General features: G+C 38.1%; 1 protein-coding gene across 2 annotated transcripts in view; it reads right to left on the bottom strand.

The window, feature by feature from the left end:
• LOC129247621 (solute carrier organic anion transporter family member 74D) overlaps positions 1–25,345 on the bottom strand; it is a 51,944-nt gene that overhangs the window by 7,681 nt on the left and 18,918 nt on the right. The window contains exons 2-3 of one of the 2 annotated variants that reach the window (XM_054886807.1): positions 17,076–17,562; positions 3,115–3,827 (exon numbers count right to left, since the gene is read on the bottom strand). In XM_054886807.1, the coding sequence (XP_054742782.1) occupies positions 3,115–3,827; positions 17,076–17,398 (1,036 nt within the window). In that variant the 5' untranslated portion in view covers positions 17,399–17,562. Of the gene's footprint in view, positions 1–3,114; positions 3,828–3,895; positions 4,099–17,075; positions 17,563–25,345 lie in introns of those variants that run through there. The other variant, XM_054886808.1, reaches the window with a different exon arrangement.

Below are 25,345 nucleotides of genomic sequence, written 5' to 3'. Positions count from 1 at the left end.
TATCTCTCAAAGGGGCCACCGAGACCATATGATTTAGCTTGTAACTTTTTTCTTTGGGACCACGTGAACGAGAAGGTCTACGCCAACAGCCCAGGGTCGATTCAAGACCTCAAAGATTGAATTCGTGAGGCTATCGAGGCCATAGGGCAGCCACTTTGCAATTCGGTTATGGAAAATTTCATGAAAAGGATATTGTCCTGTAAGCGTGGTCGTGGTGGCAATTTGACTGATGTTATTTTCCACTATTAACGGCATACCTTCCTCTTTATAATGAAATAAACATCCGATCATTTATATTAAAAAATAGCATTTTTCTTTGAATATCAAAATCACAACTCTTATTAATAAACCCTTTATTATTTCAGTACTATAACTTCCTCTTTAATAAAATTAGCCAATCTATTTATTAATTCATGAAACATCTAATTATTAGAAAAAAATGTTCTAATAGGAATCGTCTCCTTGGTAGCGGGCATTGTCAGATCTCCTAAAGCGCTACTGCCATGGCAAAAATTATCATAAACCATGTACCCCTTGAATATAGCATAAAATAAATTTACATTTTTCGCAATGCACTGACAATACTGTGTATAATTTTCAAGTCGTTCGAAGCACAATTAAGTAAATTACCAGTATTTGAGCGCCCGTAGATTCAGCCGATCTGCCCGACTTTAAAGTACTATATATAGTTGTGTAAGGCTTGCTATATTTGAGGTCAGTGTAGGGGATACATTTCACATCTTCTTTTTCAAACTATATTTTTCAAAAGATAATTGATCAATCTTAAAAATAAATTTCGCTTTCTCGAATTTTGAAAAATTAGAGGAAATGTGTTTTCAGTTTAACTTAACGCTTGTTGAGTAAAGTAATTTTGGCAAATGTAAAAGTACCCATGACAAAGGGCACTTTTAACATAAGTAGGGAATAATATGATACCCATATCTTTAAAAGAAAATAAGGATTGTGTTCTAAAATGCATTCATTCAGTAGCACTATACTAACAACAACGCTTTGTACATTGGAAATATCAAGACAAAATAAATTAGAAAAGAAAAAACGAAAGCCGACATTGAAGCTGTAGCTAGAAGCATACATCGATGGTGCGAATGGAACAGATTTTAATTTCATTTCAGCAGCCGAATGTACACGGCGAAAGGAAAAAGCAAATCAGCTGGTTTACCGATACCTAAATATTTTTTCCAATATTTAATTTTTCAAGAAAATTTAAGTAATAGTCTAAAAGTTATTAGCTAACAAAAATTAAGCACAAAAAATAAGTAATTTCGATAAATAACGACGATAAATAATGACTTATTTTATATAATAATTGGGTAGGTTGACTTTACAAATATATTTTGGACGAAAGCGTGAAATTGAAGCAGAATTTTCTGGAATTGGCGGCTTCAACTCCATTTGGCCGCGTATATATAATATGTATGTAGTGTTATAATTATATGTATGTAGTGTTATAAATATTAACATCCTCTATTTCTGGTATAACTCTAAACTCGATGCAGAAGTTTACCGAAAAAAGCTGAAGTTGTAAGTACAATTGCTTTAATTTCTTTAATTTCACCTATGTACATAGAAAAAAAAATTTATTGTGCTCGTCGAATATGACTCCCACTTTTGACATTGCATTATTAATTTATGAATCTCCAAATCAGCTGCTTCTAAATCCACAAAGTCAATCGTTTCAGTAATCTCACCTGTATCGGCAATTTTTTTAGTTGCATGACAAGTATCTATGGTTTGAGAACTGAGAATGGCAAACAGCGATATTGAGATTTCTATTCAGTAAAGTTTGGCAAGTCATCATGAATCGTTTAATGTCAGAACAACGCTTCCAAATTATGGAAATTTGCTTAGAAAAAGTTCCCGCATAGAGTCGCAACTTGCCATACAGTGCGCTTAACAATCGATTTATTACACAATAAAATTGGTGGTAGAACTCTTTCTAAAAGCGCTCCTGTTTACTCGCTCCCTCGTTCGTGAAATTTAGCCCCTCATAGCTTTTTATGGAGCTATGCTAAGTCATTGGTTTATGCGGACGAACCAGCAACTCTTGAAGCATTGGAAGCCAATATTCAAGCTACCGACATTGAACCATTAACGTCATACAGCCAGATTTATTGAGAGAAGTAGTGAAAATTTGAACTGATCGAATGGACTATTAACTTGTAGTCGAGACGGGTATATGACAGATATCAAACTCAAAAAATGCCATGCAATTAGTTATGAGGCCATAATACAAAAATTCATTCCCACAATATTTCTGTTTTGTATTGTCATTTTAAGTTCTCAAGCTCTTAAAAAACACCAGATACTTTCGTCAGATGAGTCGGGTGAGTTCGTGTTTTGGCGAGTTCGTTTTAGTTTTTTAGTAAAACCCACTTCACATTTTACTTGCGTATCACTATCACAAATTGACAGAAAATCCCGTAAAAAGAGAAAAGTACCAAATAACTTAAAACTAGAAAAACCAAATTTTCGCATTAACTGTCAAACTTCACGACGCTTAATGAAATCAAATACTTCACTGTTTTCAGTTCACAAATTTCATTGCTTGCGGTTATTGTACTTCAATGTGCTCTAAAGCCAAATATACCCTAATGTCCCATACGCCATAACTCAAAATCTACTAAACCAATCGTTTTGAAATTTCACAAGGTTCTTCTTCGCATGAATTAATTTAATAATTTTTAATCTTACAATAGCGAAAATCGAATTTTCGGCTTCCAAATTTATTAGTCCATTCTTTTAACAAATAAATTTTGATTATCTTATTTCAGATGATTCTAAAAAACTATTTTTAGATTTTTCGAAAAATATCGCTCAAATGTTGTACTATTATATGGAAATTGACGGAATAAACTAAGGGTCATCAAACAAAACCTTAAAAACATGCCTGTTGCCACCGCATTCAACTTAGCGTCGTTTGAGTTTTTATTCCACATTCTCCTTCAAAAATAATATTACTTTCTACTTTCTATTTCAGATTCATAGTGAAACAAAATGTGGTATGTCATATACCAGAGATTGGCCTCTAAAAGTAACTAAAGATCGCTCTATAAAGTCATTAAACATACAGATCCTAAGTGGACATGTACTCACCTATACCAATCCACACGGGTATATGACGCCGACTACCCAGATAACTCACGAATATAACAGTTATCACATTGCCAATCTCGTAGCTGGACGCTATCAGACCAGAATAACTTGACGGTATCTCAAAACGTTTTTCAATCGTCGTAATTACTGAATTTATATAACCGGAACTCAAGGCCTGCTGCAGCGTGACTAGAATCGACAGTAAAAGGACGAATACTTTGATGCGAGCGAATTTTTGTATACGACGCGGTCTATAGTTGAGAATGCCACAGTCACGTGATTGTAGTTCGTCATCATTATCATATTCGGAATCGTATAGCATATTAGCCGCATTATTGTTACTACCGGCGCCAGTAGATGTGCCAACAGTAATGTTCGCAGACGGCTGACGGCTATGACTTTTCGCCAGAGTCTCATTGCAACAGCCACTGGCATTGCATGGCGTTTGATGTTGGCCATTGTTGTGTGGGTGGTGATGATGGTTGTTCTGATGTGGTGGTGGGTGATGGTAATGATTGTGACATTTGCAGGTGGCACGCGACAAAACGTTGGCGTTGGTATTATTGGCGCCAGGCATCGGGCCGGCACTGCAACTGGCCAATTCACCCAAATTGGCCGGAGAGTCCTGTGTGGCGGCATCGACGCTGCTATCATCGCCGCTAGTGTTCGTTTCCGAGTAGAGGCCCGTCATCTGATACATGGACTCTTGTCGCCTGCAAGATAAAAGTATATAAATTTATCACATGCATACATACTTACATATACATATGTATGTACATACAAATATATGATTTGCCAAAGGTTTGAGCTTTTGAGAGTGTGAGCAAATACAAATCCATTGGATTGGAGCAAAATACTTATTTTAGTTTTGCGCTCGGCAATCGATTTCAATTCAGTTGAGAGATTTGGTAGGTGGTGGTATGGGCTAATTAGCCATACATCAGAAAATTAATTCACCTGTATGTAATCTTAAGTATTTGTTTATTTCAAAATATATTTAAATGATTTCGAAATTTCAAAATGACAGTTACAAGTTAACGAGTAAAATGATTTAGGGACAGCGTTGCATTGAACGGGCATATACAGGGTGTTACATGTAGGGTCTAGAATTTACGTAATTTATTTCGGCCATAAATAAAAAAACCGTGTGCTTTGTTTTAGTCATGTTTTGTTTTATTGGAAAGAACATTGAACATAATTTCATTGAAATGTCAACTCAACTTAACCCGCCTGAAAAGTCAACTCAGTTTATCAATAAACTTTCTCGAGCTGAGGGAGTTACCCTATTATGGCGACTTCGATTTAACTGTATGCTTGGTCTAACTTTTACCCCTAACGGTAACTCCAAATAATAGTCTAATGTAGTAAAATCACAGCTTGTAGGCGGCTATTTGGCATCATTGTTTCAGCTGGTTATTCGATTTTCGATATCAGGTACTAACATTTTCCCAAATTTGTTCATACGAGAATGCGAAATAAACTAAATTTATGGCACATCCGGTATATTATTTCAGCTGCCAAAAATGTTTTTGGAAGTATTATCATTATGATGTATTATTTTATGTAGTCGAAAACGTAATAATTTAAACCATGACAGAAGAAAAAAGATAGTTTAATTATTACTTTTCGGTCGCCATATTAACCATCTGACAATTACAAGGCGAATTGAGTACTGAAACTGGCGTCTTCCCAAAACAGTTACTTTATTTTTCATGGTTTTGACAAGTCTGACGTCAGGTCCCTAACCAATAGAAAACAAACGAACAAAACAAACAAAAGGAAGAGGAATTACATGTTTGTGAAAATTCAGTGAATGGCTTGGTAATATTGTGATTTGTGATATTTAAACTAAACAAACTAATGAAAACGAAGTGACGCGTGTTAAATTGTGAAAGTACAAATGAATACAAAGTGTTTCAGGTCATTGACCGGAATGTCCTTCAGGATGTCGGTACAAGCCTTTTGGATGGCTTTGCAATTTTCCGAATAGGTAGAAGTCACAGGGAGCCATATGGTGAGTTATTGATGGTTAAAATGCGATTTCTTGTCAAAAAATCAGTCACTAGAGTGGATCGATGAGATGGTGCATTATCAAGCAATAAGCGCCAGCTTCCTCCTTCGAGTTGTTCAGGGCGAATTCGACGAATGCGATGCAACAAATGCTTCAAAACGACAAGATAGAAAATTGCATTAACGGTTTAGCCCATTGGCACGAACTCCTTGTGGACAATTTCCATAGAATCGTAAAAACAAATGAGCATCGACTTGATTTTTGACTTCTCCAAACCCGATTTTTTTGGGTGGTGGCACGTCTGGGGCCTTCCATTCGGCACTTTGACGCTTAATTTGAGGTTAATGTTGGAAACACCACGTTCCATTACCAGTTACAATGTTGTAAAGGAAGTTCGCATCTCTTCTCGCCTCTTTAATAAAGTATTTCGAATGTTGAATTCTGAGCAATTTTTGGTCCTCAGTTAACTTGTGCGGAATGAAACGCGCACAGACCTTTCGTTAGCCCAAATGATCAGTTAAAATGCAATAAATCGATGTCTTGGAGATATTCAACTCCGATTCCATGAATTTCAACGATGATTTCGGTTAATTTTTGATAAATTTGCGAACAATTTCGATGGAGCTTTCGGTGATTACTGATTTTGGGCGTCCCGTAAGTTCATTGCCATTCATGTCCTCACAGCCATCTCTGAAACGTGTAAACTACTCATGAACTCTGGCACAAGATAGACAATCATTGCCATAAACTTTTTTCATCAATTCGAATGTTTCGGTAAACGTTTTACCGATTTTAAAACAAAATTTGATATTAGCTCTTTGTTCGAAACTCATTTTCGTACCGATGACACAAATATACTGACACTTTAGACGCAATAACTTCGCTTCCACTGAACCGAATGTCACCAATCTTTAATTGGAAGCCAACGAGGGATGTAACTTCCAACGCACTAGCTCATTACAAATATTGAGCCATCAAAACCATTTTTATGACGCCAGTCTTGTTTATTTTGGATTTCACCTTGTATATGAGAAATATTTCATGATGTTAATTAACTGATTTGACACCTTTCGAACAAATGTGAAGTAGAAGCCCTCTAACAACCCGAAGGATTTTCCAGGCTACCTTTGACGACCTTTTTAACGAGCAACTACAATGCCGAGTGGGCTTGCGCGTTACTATCACTTTGTTGGCTCTGGCTCGAAGCCTGTCCAGGGCCTGAAACATCAAATGAAAGGAAAAAGTTGTTTCTAATAGCGGTCGTCCCTCGGCAAGCAATGACAAATTCCTGCCAAGAAACAAGTTTCTTATAAAACCTAACTACGATTTGGAGATGGCATAAACTCTGTAGTGCTCACAGCTCACAACACGAATTAGAGGAAAAACTAGGTCGAACTTAAAACGCAGGATTCAACACAACCTTTCGAACTTCAATGACATAAATCGGGGCTGCTTAAAATGGGTCCATCTTTTGTTCAAATGTGATGTTCTTTTGTTTGTTTGGAACGCTCCTTGCATTTTTGTGTTTTTTGTGTAGATATGTATAAGTATGTATGCACATATATGTATTTGTAATTTCAACGTGGTATTGGAAAACGATTACAAGCAAGCTCTCACACAAGAATAATATAAAAAAGTAAAGAGAAAAGTCTCGCCATGTAAAAAAGAAATAAGAGGAGTGGCCCTGAAAATTATGAGAACAAACATATGCATGTGCAATCAGAAGCACCTACTTTTACGTTTAAATATTGGTAAGTTTTTATTTATAGGCACTGGGAAAATGTATCCCGTAAATTGAACTTTGTTCGATATGAATAGTAAAATTATGCCTGATCCTGAAAATTTCATATATCCGTCATATTCGAAGTGGTAGAAGCAAATTGTATAGTCAAATAACATTCGATTTGAAAGCGTAATTTTTTCCTTAATTACTAGGAATAAAATATAGATTTTAAAAAATCTTCTGAAAATGCTCCAAAAGTTTCTTATCGAATTGGGTTCATCTACTGGTAAGTAAAAAACCTTTGTTTACAACTAGAAAAGAAAATGGAGAAAAACCATTTAAAGGGGTAATTAGAGAAGCGCAGCGTGCAAGCGGGTAATATCCAACTCTGATAGAACCTCTCAAGTTGAGAAAGTATGACCCGAGAAGTTTGAATCTCACTCTCGTGATAGCAGAAGAGAAAAAAATACTATGATGATACCCCCTCAGTGACTCCCACATTGAAGCTTGAAATGCTGCATAGACTTACACGGAGACCCATCGTATAGCATCCGATTAAGTCGCCTTCATTATCAAGAGTTCCGGCCTGATGGTATAAGAAGCTCTCTCGACTGTCTCTGATCCAACTGCCGCCAGAAGAGTCTTTAGAGACATTACAATTCCAGGTACTATGCACTCTAGTCCTTTGGGAGCTGTTGGAGTACAACCTGTTCCTACCGTTACAGATGCACGCCCGTCAAGCTCAATCGGCGCTATCTCGCCTCGCTGACGAAGAGAAATCTACCCAGCCAGATTCGAAGCAATGAGTACTTAAAATGCCTCAAACGTTGAGAATTACATAGTGCAACAGGATTTGATGAAGGCAAAAGTAAATCAATGTTTACACCTCCAACAATAAAATACCAAAAAATGTTTAGACTGTAAATATGTTTTTATTTTTTATATACGAATTTAAAGTTGGAGAGATATTGTAAACTGCGATCAAATAATGTGTTTTTGCTGGAATTTTTCCGGGAAATTTAGATATCTTAGGAGAAATTATTTTTTGATGTTTATTTTTGCCTAAAACTTACGGTAAGTGGACCTGCCGTAAAATTTTCGCTATTTTTAGGATTTTAGGTAATTTTGGTAATTGGGTGGAATGGACGAAGTACCAGAAGTGCTATTCCTAGTAGCACTAAAGCGCTGTTTTGATATCATTATGCGACTTCCAACGGGCAGATAACTAAAGTTAACCAGAGCTGTTGATGTAGCGAAGCACTGGCACTAGGGAAAATAAGTTTTTAATTAAACAAATAATATTTTCTATTAGAAAATTAATTCTCTTAAAAAAAGTGTGGCATGAAAGTAAAAAAACAACTCCCGTAAAAGTAGCGATAGTCTCTTGGCAAAAGTTATTCTTAACTTCAAGCTGAACTGATGGTAATAATGAAAGCCGCGCCACTGGTACAGTATGACAGCCAGGCGGCCATAAAATCCTTCACAAAACAGTCGACAACCTCTAAGGTAGCCATGAAATGACTCACATCTCTTAACGAGATGGCTGAATCATTTCGCTTAAAGATAATATGGGTTCCTGGCAATCGCGACATTGAGGGTAACTGCAGAGCCGATGAACCCAGCACCAAATTGGCCGATGAGTACATAGACAATGACATAGGCATACCCTTATAAACATGTAAGCTACTCATCCTTGAATAAATCGTAAGTAAAGCAAACGAAAGATGGCATAATGAACCCACCTGCAAAATCGCCCGTCAACTGCGGCCGACTCTCAATGCTAAACGCACAGAATCCCTGTAAGCCAAAATAAACACAGGCTTAGCACACTGATTTCAGTCATAACGGGGCACTGCCTAATAGGTGGGCACACCCAAAGGATGGGTGTGCAAGCACATAACTTCTGTAGAAGTTGTCTTGATGAGGAAGAGGAAGGGACAATCTTGCACCTTCTGTGAGATCTTCCTACTCTATCCAGACGGAGATTTAATATTCTAGGCAGACAATTTTTTAATGAATTGGAAAATCTCAGTTCTGCAGAAATAGGAGATATTCTACAATTTTTGAAAAGCACAGACTGGTTTTAGGAGAAACACAACAGCATCATAATGGGCTATGAGCCTGAGTGTGTCCCACAGGACAACTGCTTCAATCTAACCTAACTTGAAGCTTTTGATTGTTTCGCTTTTCTCAAAAAATTTAGCACATCGCGGATTATCTCTAATATCTAGGTGTAGATCTTAAGTGTATTAAAAATTATTACATGGAAAAAACAAATGAATTAAGTTATGTTAAGACGCGGCCCTATGCTCCAACTTCGACCTCTAAGAATTGGTGATGATGTTAAGGAAATTAAGTCTAAAGTAACTAGGCCTTTGAAAGAGAAGTGGGGATAAAATTGAATGTTTATCCTCCTCCAGTTTGAAAGGTAAGCTACAGGTTTGCACGTCTAAGATACCAGCATACGTGGAATCTTGCGGAACAAAACTACACATTACTCTAGGAATACATGCATCTGTGTTTCAAGCGAAGGTGTATGCTGTTCAAGAAGCGATGAACTTTGTTGTGGAAAACATATGGAGAGGCAGATCTACATATATGTGTGTGCAGCGACAGCCAAGGTGCGCTCATGGCCTTAGGCAGTCCTCCAACCACTTCAAGGGTAGTTGAGTACTGTAAATCCAGGCTGAACTATGTCGGTAGACATAACACGCTGATACTAACATAGGTCCTGGGATACGAGCGTATCGTGAGTAGGCTAGGATGGGCTCTGAGGCCAACTCCCTTGGCGCGGAGCCCGTTCTGTCACTCCAATTTGCATCCATCAATGGCACGGTTAGCAAACTGGTTACTCCAGCCCACAAGCGAGCTTGGCAGGCTGAGAGAGGCTGCAGATGGACAAAACTGATGTTACCTGTCATGTCCGACCGACTGTCGCAGTTCCTCCTGTCACTAAGCAGAGGGAACTGTAGGAGGCTGGTTGGACTGATGACGTGCCACTTTTCATGGGCAAAGCACATGCAAAAGGTAGGCATCTCAGACAGTGCACTTTGCCCAGCATGTGGAGAGGAGGATGAGACGGCGGACCACTTTCCTTGCATCGCTCGAATCAGGCTTGAGGTCTTTGGCACAAGTGTGTTAAGAAGCGACCACCTTGGCTCCTTGAGAGTAGCTCCTAGAGTAGACTTCTTCGGACGTCGAGTAAATTTAAAAAAAATTAAAAAGGGAATCTGAGTGCAATACAATGGACTTAATTGTGTCTGAATACTGTACTTGCTAGTCTGTCCCGACAAAAAAAAAGCTACAATTTTTTTAATATCATACTTAAGACATTTTTAAGGTTTGTAAGGGTTTGAGCAGCATATGCAAATCATCTATTGATCACATTTGATACTACAAATTTAAAGAATTTACAAAAAATAAAAGTTTACGGATGTTCAAGTTCTATAAAGGCCTTCTTACATCTTTAAATTCTCAAAAAATATCAAAAGAAAGTGTTTCATATGAAATACCGATTTAATTAACTAATCATTCTCTACAAATCAGTCGTATATATACATACATACATACATACATCATCATCAAGTAAGACTCCTTTCCGCGGGGATGAGGCATAAGTGGTGGTTTAACCCCCATATCATGAGAGCTAACTCACAACTAACTAGGGAAGCTCCATATGAGGATTGACTGGCCATCAATCCACGTAACAGCGGATCCAATCACCATGGGAGATCACCGTACCGACGATTTTTTTAGGAGCTTTTTCATAGCAGTATTGCTAGCAATTGTTAAGGGTGAAGGGAACTAGTTTTCCAAACATTTTTGACAAAAAGTAGCCATTCGTCATACACAATTCCCAATTAAACTTTGATAAATTGTTGTAATGCATACTTTTGTCAGACACTGTGTACAGCACAATCAATTTTGTTGTATGCATTTAAATGCCTACTTATGCATGTATGTATGTAGTTACATGTGTGTGTGAAAGCGCCCCGTGAGGTCAAACCTCCTGTCAACCGAAGGCCAAAGAGTCAAGTTCATTTCTCAACGGTTGTGGCAATGACAAGCCAACGGCATCCAAAAACCATCAAAGGATTTCATATGAAAACCAATACACTTTTATAAACACTAATGCACACACATACGTATACGTATATGGAGGATATGTATGGATGGAATTGTTTTGTTGTCGAGAATTCATTTATAAACTCACTCACTCAGTAGTAATTCACTGACTCAACGACTTACTTGCACGATTCTCAAACATTTCAGCGTCACTGCCACTACCACTGACACCCTCGCGCCCGCCTACGACAAATACTCGTAGTAGTCGCACAGTCTCACTGACAGCCGGTCAGCATTTAGAGAACATATGTCTTATGGGCATATGTATGTATGTCTGTAAATATAAGCTCGCGACACAACGTACCACGTATATAAATCACAACAACAACAACAAAAGATCAAACAGGAAGCATTAACCGCATTTTTCAATATTTTCGAATGTTGAAAGAATACTCGTAATATAATTTATATTTTTTGTTGTCCCTTATTTGGCTTAACTATGCCAATGGAGCAAAATTAATCATTCGCACGTGCAAATCTCTCAACTCGCGTCGCCGATACTCATTTGGTAACTAAATCAATGAAGCGGTTCGAGTTGGTTGGCTGGCTGGCTGGCTGGTGTTGTTGAAATTTTACTTTATAAAGGTTTTACGAAATGGCCATGCCGCGCCTGACGTTCGCCTCACTGCTAGTCGGCTGATGATTCGTCTGTCCGCTTACAATGCCTACAACAGTGGCACATTCACTAAACTCCAGCCCACCTGGTTTGCATTTTTAGCACGTGTAGCATGTTTATTCTACCTTCTCTTCTTTTATTTTACATTTTCTTTGTTTCATGCAAGCCTGCCATATTCGTGTAGATGGAGTTCGAATGTACCAAGTGCAATGGGCTCAACGTCGTGATGAGTTGGGTTCGCCATAAAATGGCAAACACTACGAGTATTCCCTTGGCGCTCTAGCACCGCAATGCTGCCTAGTGTATGTGCATGAATAGCTTTATGTGATTACTTTTGGAATGGTAATCGATGAGAACTACGAAAACTTTATGGCAGTATTTACTTGAAAACAAAAATTCAAATAATACGGAAATTGCTGTGTGTTTTTCTGCCCTAATACCTCCCCTTAATCAATATGTTTGACTTTGTTTTTTTAGTTCCGGCATATTTTATTTAATGGGCCCATACTGATGCCTATAGTTAATTCTTACACATACACACATACATACATATGTGCGTATAACTATAAGTACAAAAGCACTTTCGCTCTCTTCTCGTCCATATCAGCATTAAATGCTATTAAAGTAGAGTTGTTGTTCTTTACTTTATATTGGATCGGCCACTCGTATTCTGGACTGCTCAGTGAGTTCATTGACATAAAGAAAATTTTATATAGGGTAACCAATGGTAAATACAGAGTTCGGAATTTTTGATTTTCAAAAAAACGTTTTCTCACCTCAAAACGCAAAATTGCCTTTATGTGAGCAAACATAGTCTTCACGTATCTGACCAAAATCAATGCATTCACAATGACTGACTGTTTGATCCCATTATGGCATGCCAGCATCATCGAACCAAATTTCTTTCGAAATGAGAAAGGATACACGGTTACCGTTAATAGTCCTCGGCATAGGGCGATATTAACCAACTTTCTATGGACAGAATACATTAATACCTATGAAATGAGACTTCCAGCTATTAGTCCATAGATGTCGCTAGGAGTATTTTTCAACCTTCCCAAATGTCTTATTTTTTTCGTCTGCCATCTATCAACAATATTCAGTTCATTGTTTGTTACGTTTCATACAACAATGCATTCGCTCTTAAAAATGTCGAATTTCGTGCCTTTAAACTACGATTTGCGGACATCGAAAAACCACTTGTGAAATGCTGCTCTCTCGGTTCAAATGGAAGCCTTTTCTGCATCGAATCGTTACGGGTGATGAAAAATGGGTGTATTTCTCCAATCCCAAGAGTAAACGATCGTATGGTCCGCCCGGCCACAAGCCAAAAACAACGGCCAAACCAAATCGCTTCGGCCGCAAGGCAATGCTGTGTGTTTTCTAGGATCAGTGTGGTATGATTTGGTACGAGCTATTAAAACCAGGTGAAACAGTTGACGGTGTACTCTACCAACGACAATTGGCCGATTTTAATAGCGCTATACACCGAAAACGCCCAGAATATGCCGATCGGCGTCTCAAAGTATTTTTTCTTGATGACAATGCACCGCCACATCGAACAAGAGCGACCCGGGAATTAGTGGAGATGTACGATTGGGAACCGCTGGTGCATGCGGCTTACTCACCAGACTTGGCGCCTTCCGATTATCACTTGTTTGCATCGATGGGCCACGCACTTTCCGAGCAGCGCTTCAATTCTCATGAAGAAGCCAAAAAATGGCTCGATGATTGGTTTGTGACCAAAGACGGCCAATTTTTTTGGCGCGGCATCCACAAATTGCCTGATAGATGGGAAAAATGTGACGCTAGCGATGGCTATTATTTTGAAGATTAACAAACGTTTGAAATTGAAAAAAAGATGTGGCCATTCGGGAGTGCGTAGGTTCGAGTCTCCATGCATGAAATAATAGAAAAATAATAACAATTTTCCCAATAGCGGTCGCCCCTCGCTAGACAGTGGCAAACCTCCGAGTTATTTCTGCCATGAAAAAGCTCCTCATAAGAACAATTTGCCGTTCGGAGTCGGCTTAAAACTGTAGGTCCCTCCATTTGTGGAACAATATCAAGACGCACGCCACAAATAGAAGAAGAAGCTCGGCCAAACACCTGATAGAAGTGTATATTTTTTTTATTCGATCTGTTGCTCCAACGAAGTTGTGATGGAAAAATTTTATGAGCGGATCATCTCACGGCGAGCATTCATCAATTGGCCACCGCAATCATGCGACTTGGCTCCTTCGACTGTTTTGTCTAGGACTACGTCAAGTTCTTAGTCTACGCTAATTAGTTAATCACTTTAAACCAACTAGAGACCAACATTCGAGAAAGGCTGAGGAGGGTATTTAACTGATGTGCTATTTCATATTATAGCTTGAATGCAGCTTCAAACAAATTTTTGAAATTGATTTGAAGTCTTATACCGTTGTTGGTTTATTTCAATTTATTTTCATATCGCTCTTATCTTGTCCCCCTATACTTTATTGAAGTAACGACCACATCACCAACTATTTAATAAAATAACGTCTATTGGATGCTCATCGTGCCAGCTCCTTATTAGTAATATCATGATTATAGATGAGAGCTCTTTCTTTTTACGCCAATTCAACAAAGCGCGTTTTCGTTCCTCGCGTTTCGTGAAAGCGTTTCCTTTTTCACGCTAATATAAGTATATGCGGAGATACGACAAAAGAAACAAGGAAGAAAGCTTGGTGGAAGCTTTTATTCCCCCAGCCGACTACTCGAGGTGATAGTCTGCCAGCTCAGCTCTTCAACTGATAATTCCGCTTGCGAAAATTGATGGGGGAAACCTTTTCAATATCGCCTACTAAATTCTATTTTCAGCACTGTAAACAAAAATTGAGTCTTATAATTAAGTGTGGCTTCAGAAGTCCGCAGTTTGCACGGTCATATGTTATCACACAAAATACAAGACAACTCTCTGCACACACAAATTTAATCAGTCTTGACGCATCTAAAAATGTTGCTTATACTTAAAGGATAACATGGGAGAGTGATTCTTTTCGCAAAAGTACACCCAAGAAGGACTTGTGTAAAGTATCCACATCTCCATTTGAGGTCGAGCTCATATGAGATGGCCAATCCAATTAGAGACACTCTGACATATGCAGCACACCAAGAATTGCAGTTCTGCTGTGAAGGTGTACCGAATTTGGAGCAAACAGCTCGTTATATGGGGGCAAACTCTTTTGATGACGATGAACTAAAGCGATTAAATCAATATGATTTCGAAGGCTTGCACCTGGTATATCCAGTTAGTTAATGGAAAACTTCGCACTACATGGCCTCTTCTGAGCTGGAAGATCGCTTGCTATTTTTATTTAGCCTCCCCTGGTATTTCTAAGTGGTGTCAGTTGACACGGGAGAAAATAGTCGACGACCCCATTTTGTTGAGCTCTGCTAAGAACGCCTAGGTTGCAACAATGTGAATCAAGAGGAAGAAGATACGATATCATTACCTAAATTTTGTTCCACGCACGAATGGGAAATATGGATTTGTAGAGTGACATTAAGAAAGGCCTTTACGCTCATCAAAGTTTGAAAAGGAATTGAAATTGCGACCATGGACGGGCAGTTCCGATGACTTTCTTTTCTTTGGATTGCTGTAATTAATCCATTTTTCATCACCCGTCTCGATGCGATGAGGAAAACCCTTCCTTTTTTGGCGCTGGAGCAGTTGTTCACAGGCGAAAAAAAGGCGTTCAACATCCCTTGGTTGTAACTCATGAGGAACCCAAGTCCTCTGTTTCTGAGTCATTCCCAAATCATGCAATCGTTTGGAAATGGATTGGCGGGTAACTCCTAATACTGACTTCTTGCCTTTGACATGGGTCCTCATTGAGCAATGCCTCCAATTCAGCGTCTTCGAAGGTTTTTGGCCTTCCTTCACGCAGAAGGTTGTCAACATTAAAATCACCGTCTTTGAAGCGACGGAATCAATCTCGCCACGTTGTTTCACTTAAAGCAGCACCTCCATAAACTTTTTGTAGCTCTCGATGCGGTTTAGCCGCCGTTTTTTTCGAATGGAAGAGGAAAATCAATACTTCCGGCAAATGACGATTATTCGGTACAAAATGAGGCATTTTCACAAAACCAAAAGTATATGATACCAAAACGAAATCACTAACGTGTCGAAGCAGTTTGTTTACCATATGTCTAAGCTTGGTTTATGACGTTTAGGTTATGTTAGAATCGACTGACACACACAGCTGGCGGCATCTATTGACAAACAGCGAGAACTTAGTTGCGCACCATTATAATAATTTTAACGTAATAACTTGCATTGTGAACTTTTTAATAAAAATCAAACGCTTTTGGTCTTATAATTATTTCGTTTTGCATAGAACAAAAATTTACGTGTTACTAAAATGAAATAAATGGCAATAAATGCGGTATAATTTCCGTTATGGGATACTGTTTTAAACATATGCGCAATCAACGAAACGATATGGGGATATTTTCCTATTATTGCTTTAGTAAATATCATCATAATCACCTTGGTCTTATAATTGTTTCGTGCGGGGTATAAATAATGTCACAAAGAATTTTCCAGCAGAGATTAGTTTCCAAGTACTGTGCAAAAAGCTGTGCAAATCGAAACATTTCGTGCATAGTTATTTGCGAGCATCTGTACATATTTTGGGACTTAAGTTAATAAAATGTAGAGATTAACTACCCGTCCTGCTATCTATGCATGTACAATGGGCTTCCACTCTCTTACCTTGAATGGAAATATTTTTAGCACCGTTCGTGTGGGTTACGGCAGCGGAAGGGGTTGTATGAATAGACGAACGGCACGAACTCTTTGCAGCTGAATCGGTGAAAAGATATGGAAATCGTTTCCCATTAATCCATTTACCAATGGGGACGACACGAATATGTAGTATTTTAATATTTGCCTTAAACCCGGCATATTTATAAATATTTTGAGTAGTAGACCTTCCCTAAATAACATATAACAGTGTGGTGCTCATAACTTTGACAGCTGTTTTGGCCGAACTTTTTGGTGAAACTTTCTTCCTTTTGGTTGTGTTAGTCTTTATTCGATTTTTATTTATAGCAGAAATGTTCTCAAAAGCATATGCCTTTGCGTGGTGAGAAGCGAACCAAATTAGCAGAAAAAGTTTCTAGAACATACGCATTTTTGTCCGCATTATGCTTTGAACCCAGAACTTTCTGTTAGTGTGTCACGAGCAATTTAAGTGTCTACAACGGCTGTCAACTTTAGCGAATTGCGTGGGTGAGCGTAACCATATGTTGAAGTTATTTTCGGTTTATCTAATTTGCCATATTTTCCACACGCCCCTTCCATGGCCTTTCAATGCATCCCAGTTATGGTTGGCATTAGGAAAATAATTAATTATTTTTTTGCGTGAAATTTGGTGGGCAAGCCTTTTTTTCCATTCATCTCTCTCAAGACCACTATTCATATTATAACTATCAATCTTCCACCCAAATTTACTCACCTGTGACCACGGCGGTGTGTTGTTGAGCTGGCGGTACTATGATTACGACATACACCTTCACCGCCACCAGCATGCGCGCAATTGCTGTCACCACTGCTGGTGTTTATTACAGTAGTTCCACCGTATCTGTTGCCGCAATGCTCCATTTCATCATAGTTAGCCGCCGTACAAGCAGCTGAAGCGTTTGCAGACGATGACAGATTGGCATTTGTCGCAGTTGTTGAAGTGTTTGTGCATTGTTGATGCGTACGTTGTTGTTGGTGTTGTTGCTGTTGCTCCGCCAACCTTTCCTCGGTTTGCGTAGCTGGTCGATTGGCTGTCATACTTGTTGTCGGCACTGTTAAGATGTTGCATTCATCGAAATTCGTAAAAGAAAAATAAACTGAAATGCGAAACAGCCGGTTTTGTTATTTCGCTGAGTTTTTTCACATTTTTTCCTTCCACTGTCCAATTGCCGTACTCTGATTACAATTGCATTATTTCTCGTCTGTAATGAATAGATAAAATATGAAAAAAAGGAAAAATTAGAGCAAGCTGTAGGAAATGTTACGAATTGCGATAAATCTGTGTCGTTTTCATTTGAGTGCACTTCAAGTTGTTTAAAGACATTGCATTTTTCGTTTATCTTATTGTCGTGATGTAGGCGCTTATTGATGAGCTTTGCATACAATTTGTCGACTTATAGAGCACTTGTGTTTGCTTACGGGGCTGACGAAGTAATTTGAAATAAAGTTTTCAAAAAAAAACTACACAATGTTGTAATATTTATAGAGCACGGGAAATATATGTGCCTCTATACGCAAATATGTGGTTTTGTATGCATCGGGCGTTTTTTAAGAGCTTGAGAACTTAAAATGATATGCAAAACAGAAATATTGTTGGAATGATTTTTTTAATTTTTTTATTATAATCTGGTAGATATTTTCATGGCATTTATTCTTTGAATATGATACCCGGCATATGTCCACCGTGGCTACGAGTTACATGGTCCACTTGATCAGTTCAATTTTTCACTACTACTACAAAATAAATAAATAAAATTGACACTTCTGTTAGGTGTTTGGCCGAGCTCCTCCTCCTATTTGTGGTGTGCGTCTTGATGTTATTCCACAAATGGAGGGACCTACAGCTTCAAGCCGACTCCGAACGGCAGATATTTTTATGAGGAGCTTTTTCATGGCAGAAATACACTCGGAGGTTTGACATTGCCTGCCGAGGGGCGACCGCTATTAGAAAAATGTTTTTATTAATTTTGCTTTCACCGAGATTCGAACCAACGACCTCTCTGTGAATACCGTAAGATAATAATTTGGCTTCAATGCTTTCACGAGCAGTATTTTATGGACATGCAAGCCACTCGCAAACAATTTTTTTTTTCGAAGCAAGATGAAATTCTACAATTTGTTCTTGATGACTTGCCCATCTTTACTTACTTCCTTATGGTACTTAGAAGGCACTACAACCGTATATCGGTTTTGGCCGATTTTAATACAATGCGCCATCTATCTCGGTTCACTGCTAGCTGAAGTCAGTTGGTGACACCGAGTGCTCCAAGGTTATGCCTCACTTGATTTCCCCAACGGAGATTAGGGCTTCCTCTTACTCGTTGTCCACCAGTGGGTTCTCTCTCAAACGAATGGCCAAGCCAGCGCAGCCGCTGTACGCCTCACTATATCCACAACTCGGTATAGCTCATACAGCTCGCTGTTCCATCGGATACGGTCCTATGCGAAGAGGACCAAAGATTTTTCGGAGAATTTTTCTCTCGAACCCTCCCAGAGCTCTCTCATCAGTTGAGTTTTTGTACAGCGTTTGTCCTTTCGTTTTTCGAGGGAGGGCTCTACTTCTCAATTGCCTACTGAGTCCAAAGTAACACCTATTGGCAAGAGTTATCCTTCGTTTAATCTCTAGGCCGACGTCGTTATGGCTGTTTACACTGGTTCCTAGATATACAAAGTGCTTCACTGCTTCAAATTCGCGGTTGAAGAGTGACGCGTTGTCCATCTTTACTGAACAGAAATGTCAACACAGTCAAACTATAGCTATCGAAATCGATAGTTCTCCAGCAGCTAACAAAAGCACCCTATATATATGTATACATATGCGCATATGTACATATGCATGCTTTGCCAGCCCAAATGTAAAAACTTTCTTTACCAGCGAGTTAAACTTTTCTCGAGAAAAATATTCTCTAATTCTGAGTGTCAATTCATAAAAATTTAGAAACAGAAAATGTATGTAAATATATACAAGTACATACATATTTCTATAAAATGGTAGAAATTTTATGGAAAAAGGAGCACGGTTTTAATCAGTGCTTGGGCTGTCTTCAGAATTACTTTTTTATATTTCATTAATAAATATATTAAAAAAATTAAAAAATATTTAAATAAAACCAAAATTCCATACAAATAAATCTTCATAGTGAGAGAGAGATTTTTCTTTCATCTCTCTTTTTTGTAGGGAGTTTTCTTATTTTTGTTAACTACGTACAAAAGTAGCACTGCTAGATATGTTTCTGTCACAGTCGACGTTGCTCGATTGAGTGATGCAGATCTTTGACATCAATTATTTGTGGCATGGTACTTTTCAGACGATGGAGAGAATTCGGACCGTTCGCTTGCGATTTTGAAGGAATCAGTTGATTTGCTGGCTTAATAGGCGATGTGACGGCAAAAATTGAGATTGTTTTGGTCATGAACAAAAAAATTAACTCAGTCATTGCTCATGCTACCTCGTTTCCGTTTGAACAAGGACTAATTGGACGAGTGTAAAGAATATGTGGTGTGCAACGTTACAACAAATGAAGGTACTATATACTTGCACTAACAATCCCAGAACCTGCTAATGTCGAGACTAAACGTGGGGCATAGCGTGGGATTTGACACACTTTGCGAAAGGAAAATAATTATTATATATTACTAAAATTACGCTCGAGTGGAGCCCCCAGAGTTCACGGAAGAGAGCATGACCTGGAAGTACGTAGATAAAAACAGTGCAGAAAAGAGCAAAGTCGCGACAAGCTTCTGGCCAAGGTAAATCGGAGGCACTCGAGAGAACTTCTAAACTTCAAAGCCGCAGCTCTCGAATTTGGTGGGTGCCTTCACCGGGAATTGGGATTACTTCAGGTACTTTCTGCAGAAACTGTCTGGAGGATGTGTTAGAATCATCTCAGAACTTTCTCCGCCTCGCCGAGCTAAGATTCAGACATCTTTGCTACATCTGCGTATATAGCAGGCTCAAATGTCACACACCTGGTGAATTTCAGCACGAAATTGTGACTAGACACAATCTGGTCATCATCCTCCTCTAATCCAAAGCCCCTTTTCCTTTTTCCCCCTGTTCGATTTTTCTCCCTTTATTTTCATTCTGCATGGAAGATTTTGACTTTTTGTTTAAGGGGGGACCCTCATTTATCGGGTCAAAAAAATCGATTTTTTGGAAATAATTTTAATCTATTCTACAACTATTTAAGAATATATATAATATAAAATTTCAAGTCGATATCTGTATTTTTGAAGGAGTGACAAAATTTTTAACAGGACGCGACGGGTGGCCTGATCGCCTGTATCCAAAACTTTAAACGCGTTTTTCTCGAAACATCATTTTTCGATTTTGTGTACACAATTGAGAACGCTGTATTGAACCAATCAGGCTTTGCAATAGCTCATTTTAAAGATAATTAAATTGTTTTCAATGTGACATTAAGTGTTTTTTTTTAAAAAAAGATTTTCATATTTTTTTGTAATTTTAAAGTAAATTTTTATGCATGAAAAATCACTTTTAACATAAAACTGGGTAAAAAATATCAATTTCGACATTTTTTTTTTAAATCAAAATGTCACATCGAAGGTATTATCCTAAAGTTTTAAAAAAAATTTGGTTTTTTTATTTCAGAAAAAAATTCAGAGCGCTAGAATGTACACAGATAGAATGAGGTGCCATGGACGAGGTGTATATTTCCATACTTAAAATGTTTTTTTTCTTCTCCGAAAATTTTTGTAGACAGTCAAGACATTTATTAAAGTACTTTATGAATTACAAAACGTTTGAAGTTATTTTACCTGAGAAAAAAATTCCCAAAAATGATGCATTTTTCGACCGTCTAAATGAGGGTCCCCCCTTAAGTGGGCTCTTTTTTACATGAGCAGCTATTTATCCTATAAGTCGGTGGTGAAATAGTTTATCCAATTTTCAAATTTATATTTTCAACATTGTAATTGTAGAAATCAATGTTGTTTGCATTATAACTGATTATAGCAGATTTAACACTGAAATTTACTAAAAACCTGAAGGCAGATGATGGAGATCCCTAATAGCTCAAACTCGTGTAAAATTAATTAACTCAAAAGGTCTCACAACTATTTGAAATGCTAAAAATTCAATGGGTTAAGTCTATAAAATTTTCAAAAAAATCCTGAATTTCATCGATTAAGATAATTTTCAGCTTAACACTATATCAATAAATTAAATTGAATAGTAAGTGAGTTATTAGATAACAAAAAACAACATGTGCCTCAAAAGACAATATTCAAATTACATTAAGAGTCCGGATTTCATGCCTGAAGTGTAATTGAACCGAATTTTTCCTACCATGAAAATTATTACTGTGCTATAGTGTATTGAGGATCTGACCTCAGTGACATGAGATTCCAACAAGATACTGGCATGCGTCTCACAGCTGGTCAAGACATTGATTTATTGAGAGGGCAGTTCGGTAGTCAAGAAATCTCAATAGTACAGTCGATGACGGCATGGTGAAACGATTTTTAGAGGTGCGCTATTTAGCTGACCGTTATTCGGCTCTCAGCGAATTTGTGAGAATGTTTGGTGATATGTGGAAAAAATCAACCAATAACACTTCGTTCCCGTCTGACTAACGATTGATTGGACGAGTGTGTGAATACTACACGTGTGAAACGAGCGCGCAGGCCCTGTGTCGTGGCAGCCGAAGCAACAATTTTTTTTCAAACGAAGTAACATGAGCGGATACTGAGTTTACTTTTTCGTACATTACCAAAAAATCTCAGTTTTTTCTGTGTTTTTTTTTCAGTTTTCCCCTACTTCGTCGGCCTATGAGCTGATTATAAGAAATTCAGTAAGAGTGGGTTAACGGCCTGATATTGGCCAAACCTCTAAAATCTTTTCATCATGGATATATGTACATCACATCTGGAATAAATTTCAGTCTGATATCATGGTTATTCTGAGGTTTACTTATGTAAAAACTGTTCATGCCTCTATTAAATAACAATTTTGACAACGCGGAATACGCTAAGATAAATTCACCGTATGCTCTGGCTTTGTTTAGACTCTTGGTGCATATTTTTAATTTTAGTAGTAGAAACGACGGAAGACACATCGAGTTGAGTAGATGGTCTAAAAATATGCTTGGCTACAACAGCGGTAACAGTCAGAGCCGCTGAAATGGAAAATCGAGTGGAGGCATAAAAATATGCATGTTCAGTACGAAAATGTGTGGTTGTATGTGTGTATAAAAGTATTTCTACTCCATACGTATGCGAGTTTATTTACATACTCGCACATGCACGTACATATACAGTATTTAGTAGGCTTACTGCAGTTTGAAATTAATACCAACTGCCACCAGACTTGCTTCCTAGCAGTAAAAAGTAGGGATGCCCTTATAAAAGGACTATTTGCAAATAAAGTACGCGGTTTGCGGTTGTGTACAAACTGATATTCGGTTTGAAAACGGCACCCCCTAGAAAAAATGGTCAAAGCTGACTGCGACCGAAGAACATCTACAACATAGAGGATACACTATTGGAATTTTTCTTTGACAAAACTCGAGGATAATATCGGTGCTAGCCACCAACTGCCTCAACTGAAACTCTCAGTGTTGCAAAACGGTATTGTGGTGATCGAAAACACAAAAATAAAGAATAATTATAATGAGAGGACTACAACTTAACTCACGAAATGAAGAGACATGCAGTTATCGGCGCTATACGTGCAAATCACACCGATTTAGAAATCTCTAATTTTCTTAAGTGCGCCCGTTCATTTGTTCATAAGGTTTGCCATGAATTGGAAGCATTAGACGTCGACGCAAAAACACGAGGAACATTCTGACTCTGTCCAATCTGCAGAATTTATAAAACAAGTGGAAGCGATCGATAATGAGGACGCCTCAAAATCAATGACGGCTCTTGCGAGGGAGCTTAATATGTCTGACGGTCTTATATGTCGAGTTGTCCATGAAGATCCTCGGTATATCTGAGTAAACACGAGAAAAGTCGAGTTATCCGATCAAATTAAACTGTAGTGAAACCCCGGATTGATAGTGTACGCGCCAACCCATTGAGCAATGATTTCACAAAACGATGGCGACACAAAATTGGATGGCTGAAAATTTCCTTAACCAAATAACACTGAAATTAAGGCCGCATAACTCTTCAGACCTTAACTCCCTGAACTACTATGCATAGTATAGATAGTGCTGGCTGATCTGTAAAAAGATCCCACATAGACTTCTAGGGTCCAGTGCTTTGTATTTGGAGTCGAAGATATTATTTTACGTAATTCTTGATGCACATATTCGCGAGCTTTTACAAGCCGCGCAAGCATCTATTTTGGGTCTGCATTGTTGAACACATTTCGAGTTGGTCCAAGGAGCCATATTTGCTCTAATAGCTGCTTGGCTATCAGTGATAATGTTTGTCCGAGTATTAAGAGGAATTAATTCAGGAGCCAATTTAGCTGCTTTTGTTGCGGCATATATTTCAGCTTGAAATATACTACAGCGTGAATAGCATGGGGCGTAGGTGAGCGTAAAATAAATAACCAATCCTTTTAACATAATTTTTTCTCTGAAAGCTGTAATTAATTCCTTTATGTTCAATGTTAATAAAGAGCATTTAATTTGGGCACGCAATCGTTACCGGACGCCGTTGGAAGAGGTTACTGCAGCTAATGAAAATTTTATGGCATGATTTTATAAATATTTAAGAAGTTAGGGTTGTGTAAGAGACTCGTGAAGTTGCATTAAATTTTGCTCAAAATAAAAACTAATTGTTTTACTCTCAAATTGTCTTCAAATACGGTTCGTACCCTGTATAATACATCCATCTTCATCGAGGTGATTATGAAATTGGACATTTATGTGATGAATGAAAATATATATTATTGTCCGGAAAAATATTTCTTTATTTATTCACTGAAATCCTCATGTTTTTCCCCCTCTATATGCGTATAAGAATATTCATAATCGTAAGTATAATCCATAATCCTTAGGTTACGTTAGGTAAAGTGGCTGTCCTTCGACTAATGTAGACCAGTTGGAGGCCCATTGTGATACTACCGGAGCTATCCTATCCTTACTCTACTTGGTTCTCTATAAACCATTGTGAGGCTTTTAGAAAGCTGGCTATACTAGCAAGTTTGAGATTCGCAAAATCCGAGACTGAGCAATCTCAACCGTCTTCGACACAGAGCCATGCCGCATAGAAATTGTTCGACTGTCTCTTCCTCTTCTATATCCTGACAGCTTCTACGACAGCTTCAATATATGGTGGCCCTTATCTACTGACATGTCTTGCTATTATACCGTGCCCAGAAAGGATACCTACAACGATTCTTAGATCCTTCCTACTCAGATTAAGTAGACCCTTAGTGCGACCCATGTTCTATTCGGGCCACGTTTGCCTACTGATAGCGCAGGTGTTTTAATGTTTCCAGTAGAGATTTGCAACAGTAATGGGGCGCTTGTCTAGTGAAAGTTTACATGTTGCCATGGGCATGGGTATGTCGACCTTATCCTGACTAATTGGGAGGGGGGAGCCCAATCTAGCTAGCTCATCTGCCTTACAATTACCTTTAATGTTACTATGCCCTGACACCCAGAGTAGATTAATGGAAAAAGTTCACTTCCTTGGAAACCATGGACTTTTCCGAGCTAATAGAAGCACGCAAATATCAGATCGATGTGATGTGCTCAACAGAGCTCTCCCTCAGGAAGAGAAGGAGAGCCTGCTGCTTCAGATTCGTGGAGCATTCGACTCAAACTCTTGTCGAAAGCTCGAAATAATAATTTTAAAATTATAATATTTTCTCTTGAATAAAAAAAAACACTTAAATTCAAATATAATAAAAACTGGAAAGTCAACAATTTCAATTAGCCTTGGCTATGAAAATATTTTAGTTCGCTTTTAACTTAACTTGAACATCTTTCCTTTTTACTAAAGTGAAATAGAATAGCAACCACACCTTCCTCTCATAATACTGAAATAATAAAGATCGATTAAAAT

Source organism: Anastrepha obliqua, chromosome 5 (assembly GCF_027943255.1).
Source record: "Anastrepha obliqua isolate idAnaObli1 chromosome 5, idAnaObli1_1.0, whole genome shotgun sequence".
NCBI lineage: Eukaryota > Metazoa > Arthropoda > Insecta > Diptera > Tephritidae > Anastrepha > Anastrepha obliqua.
This window is presented reverse-complemented; position numbering and strand designations above follow the sequence as displayed.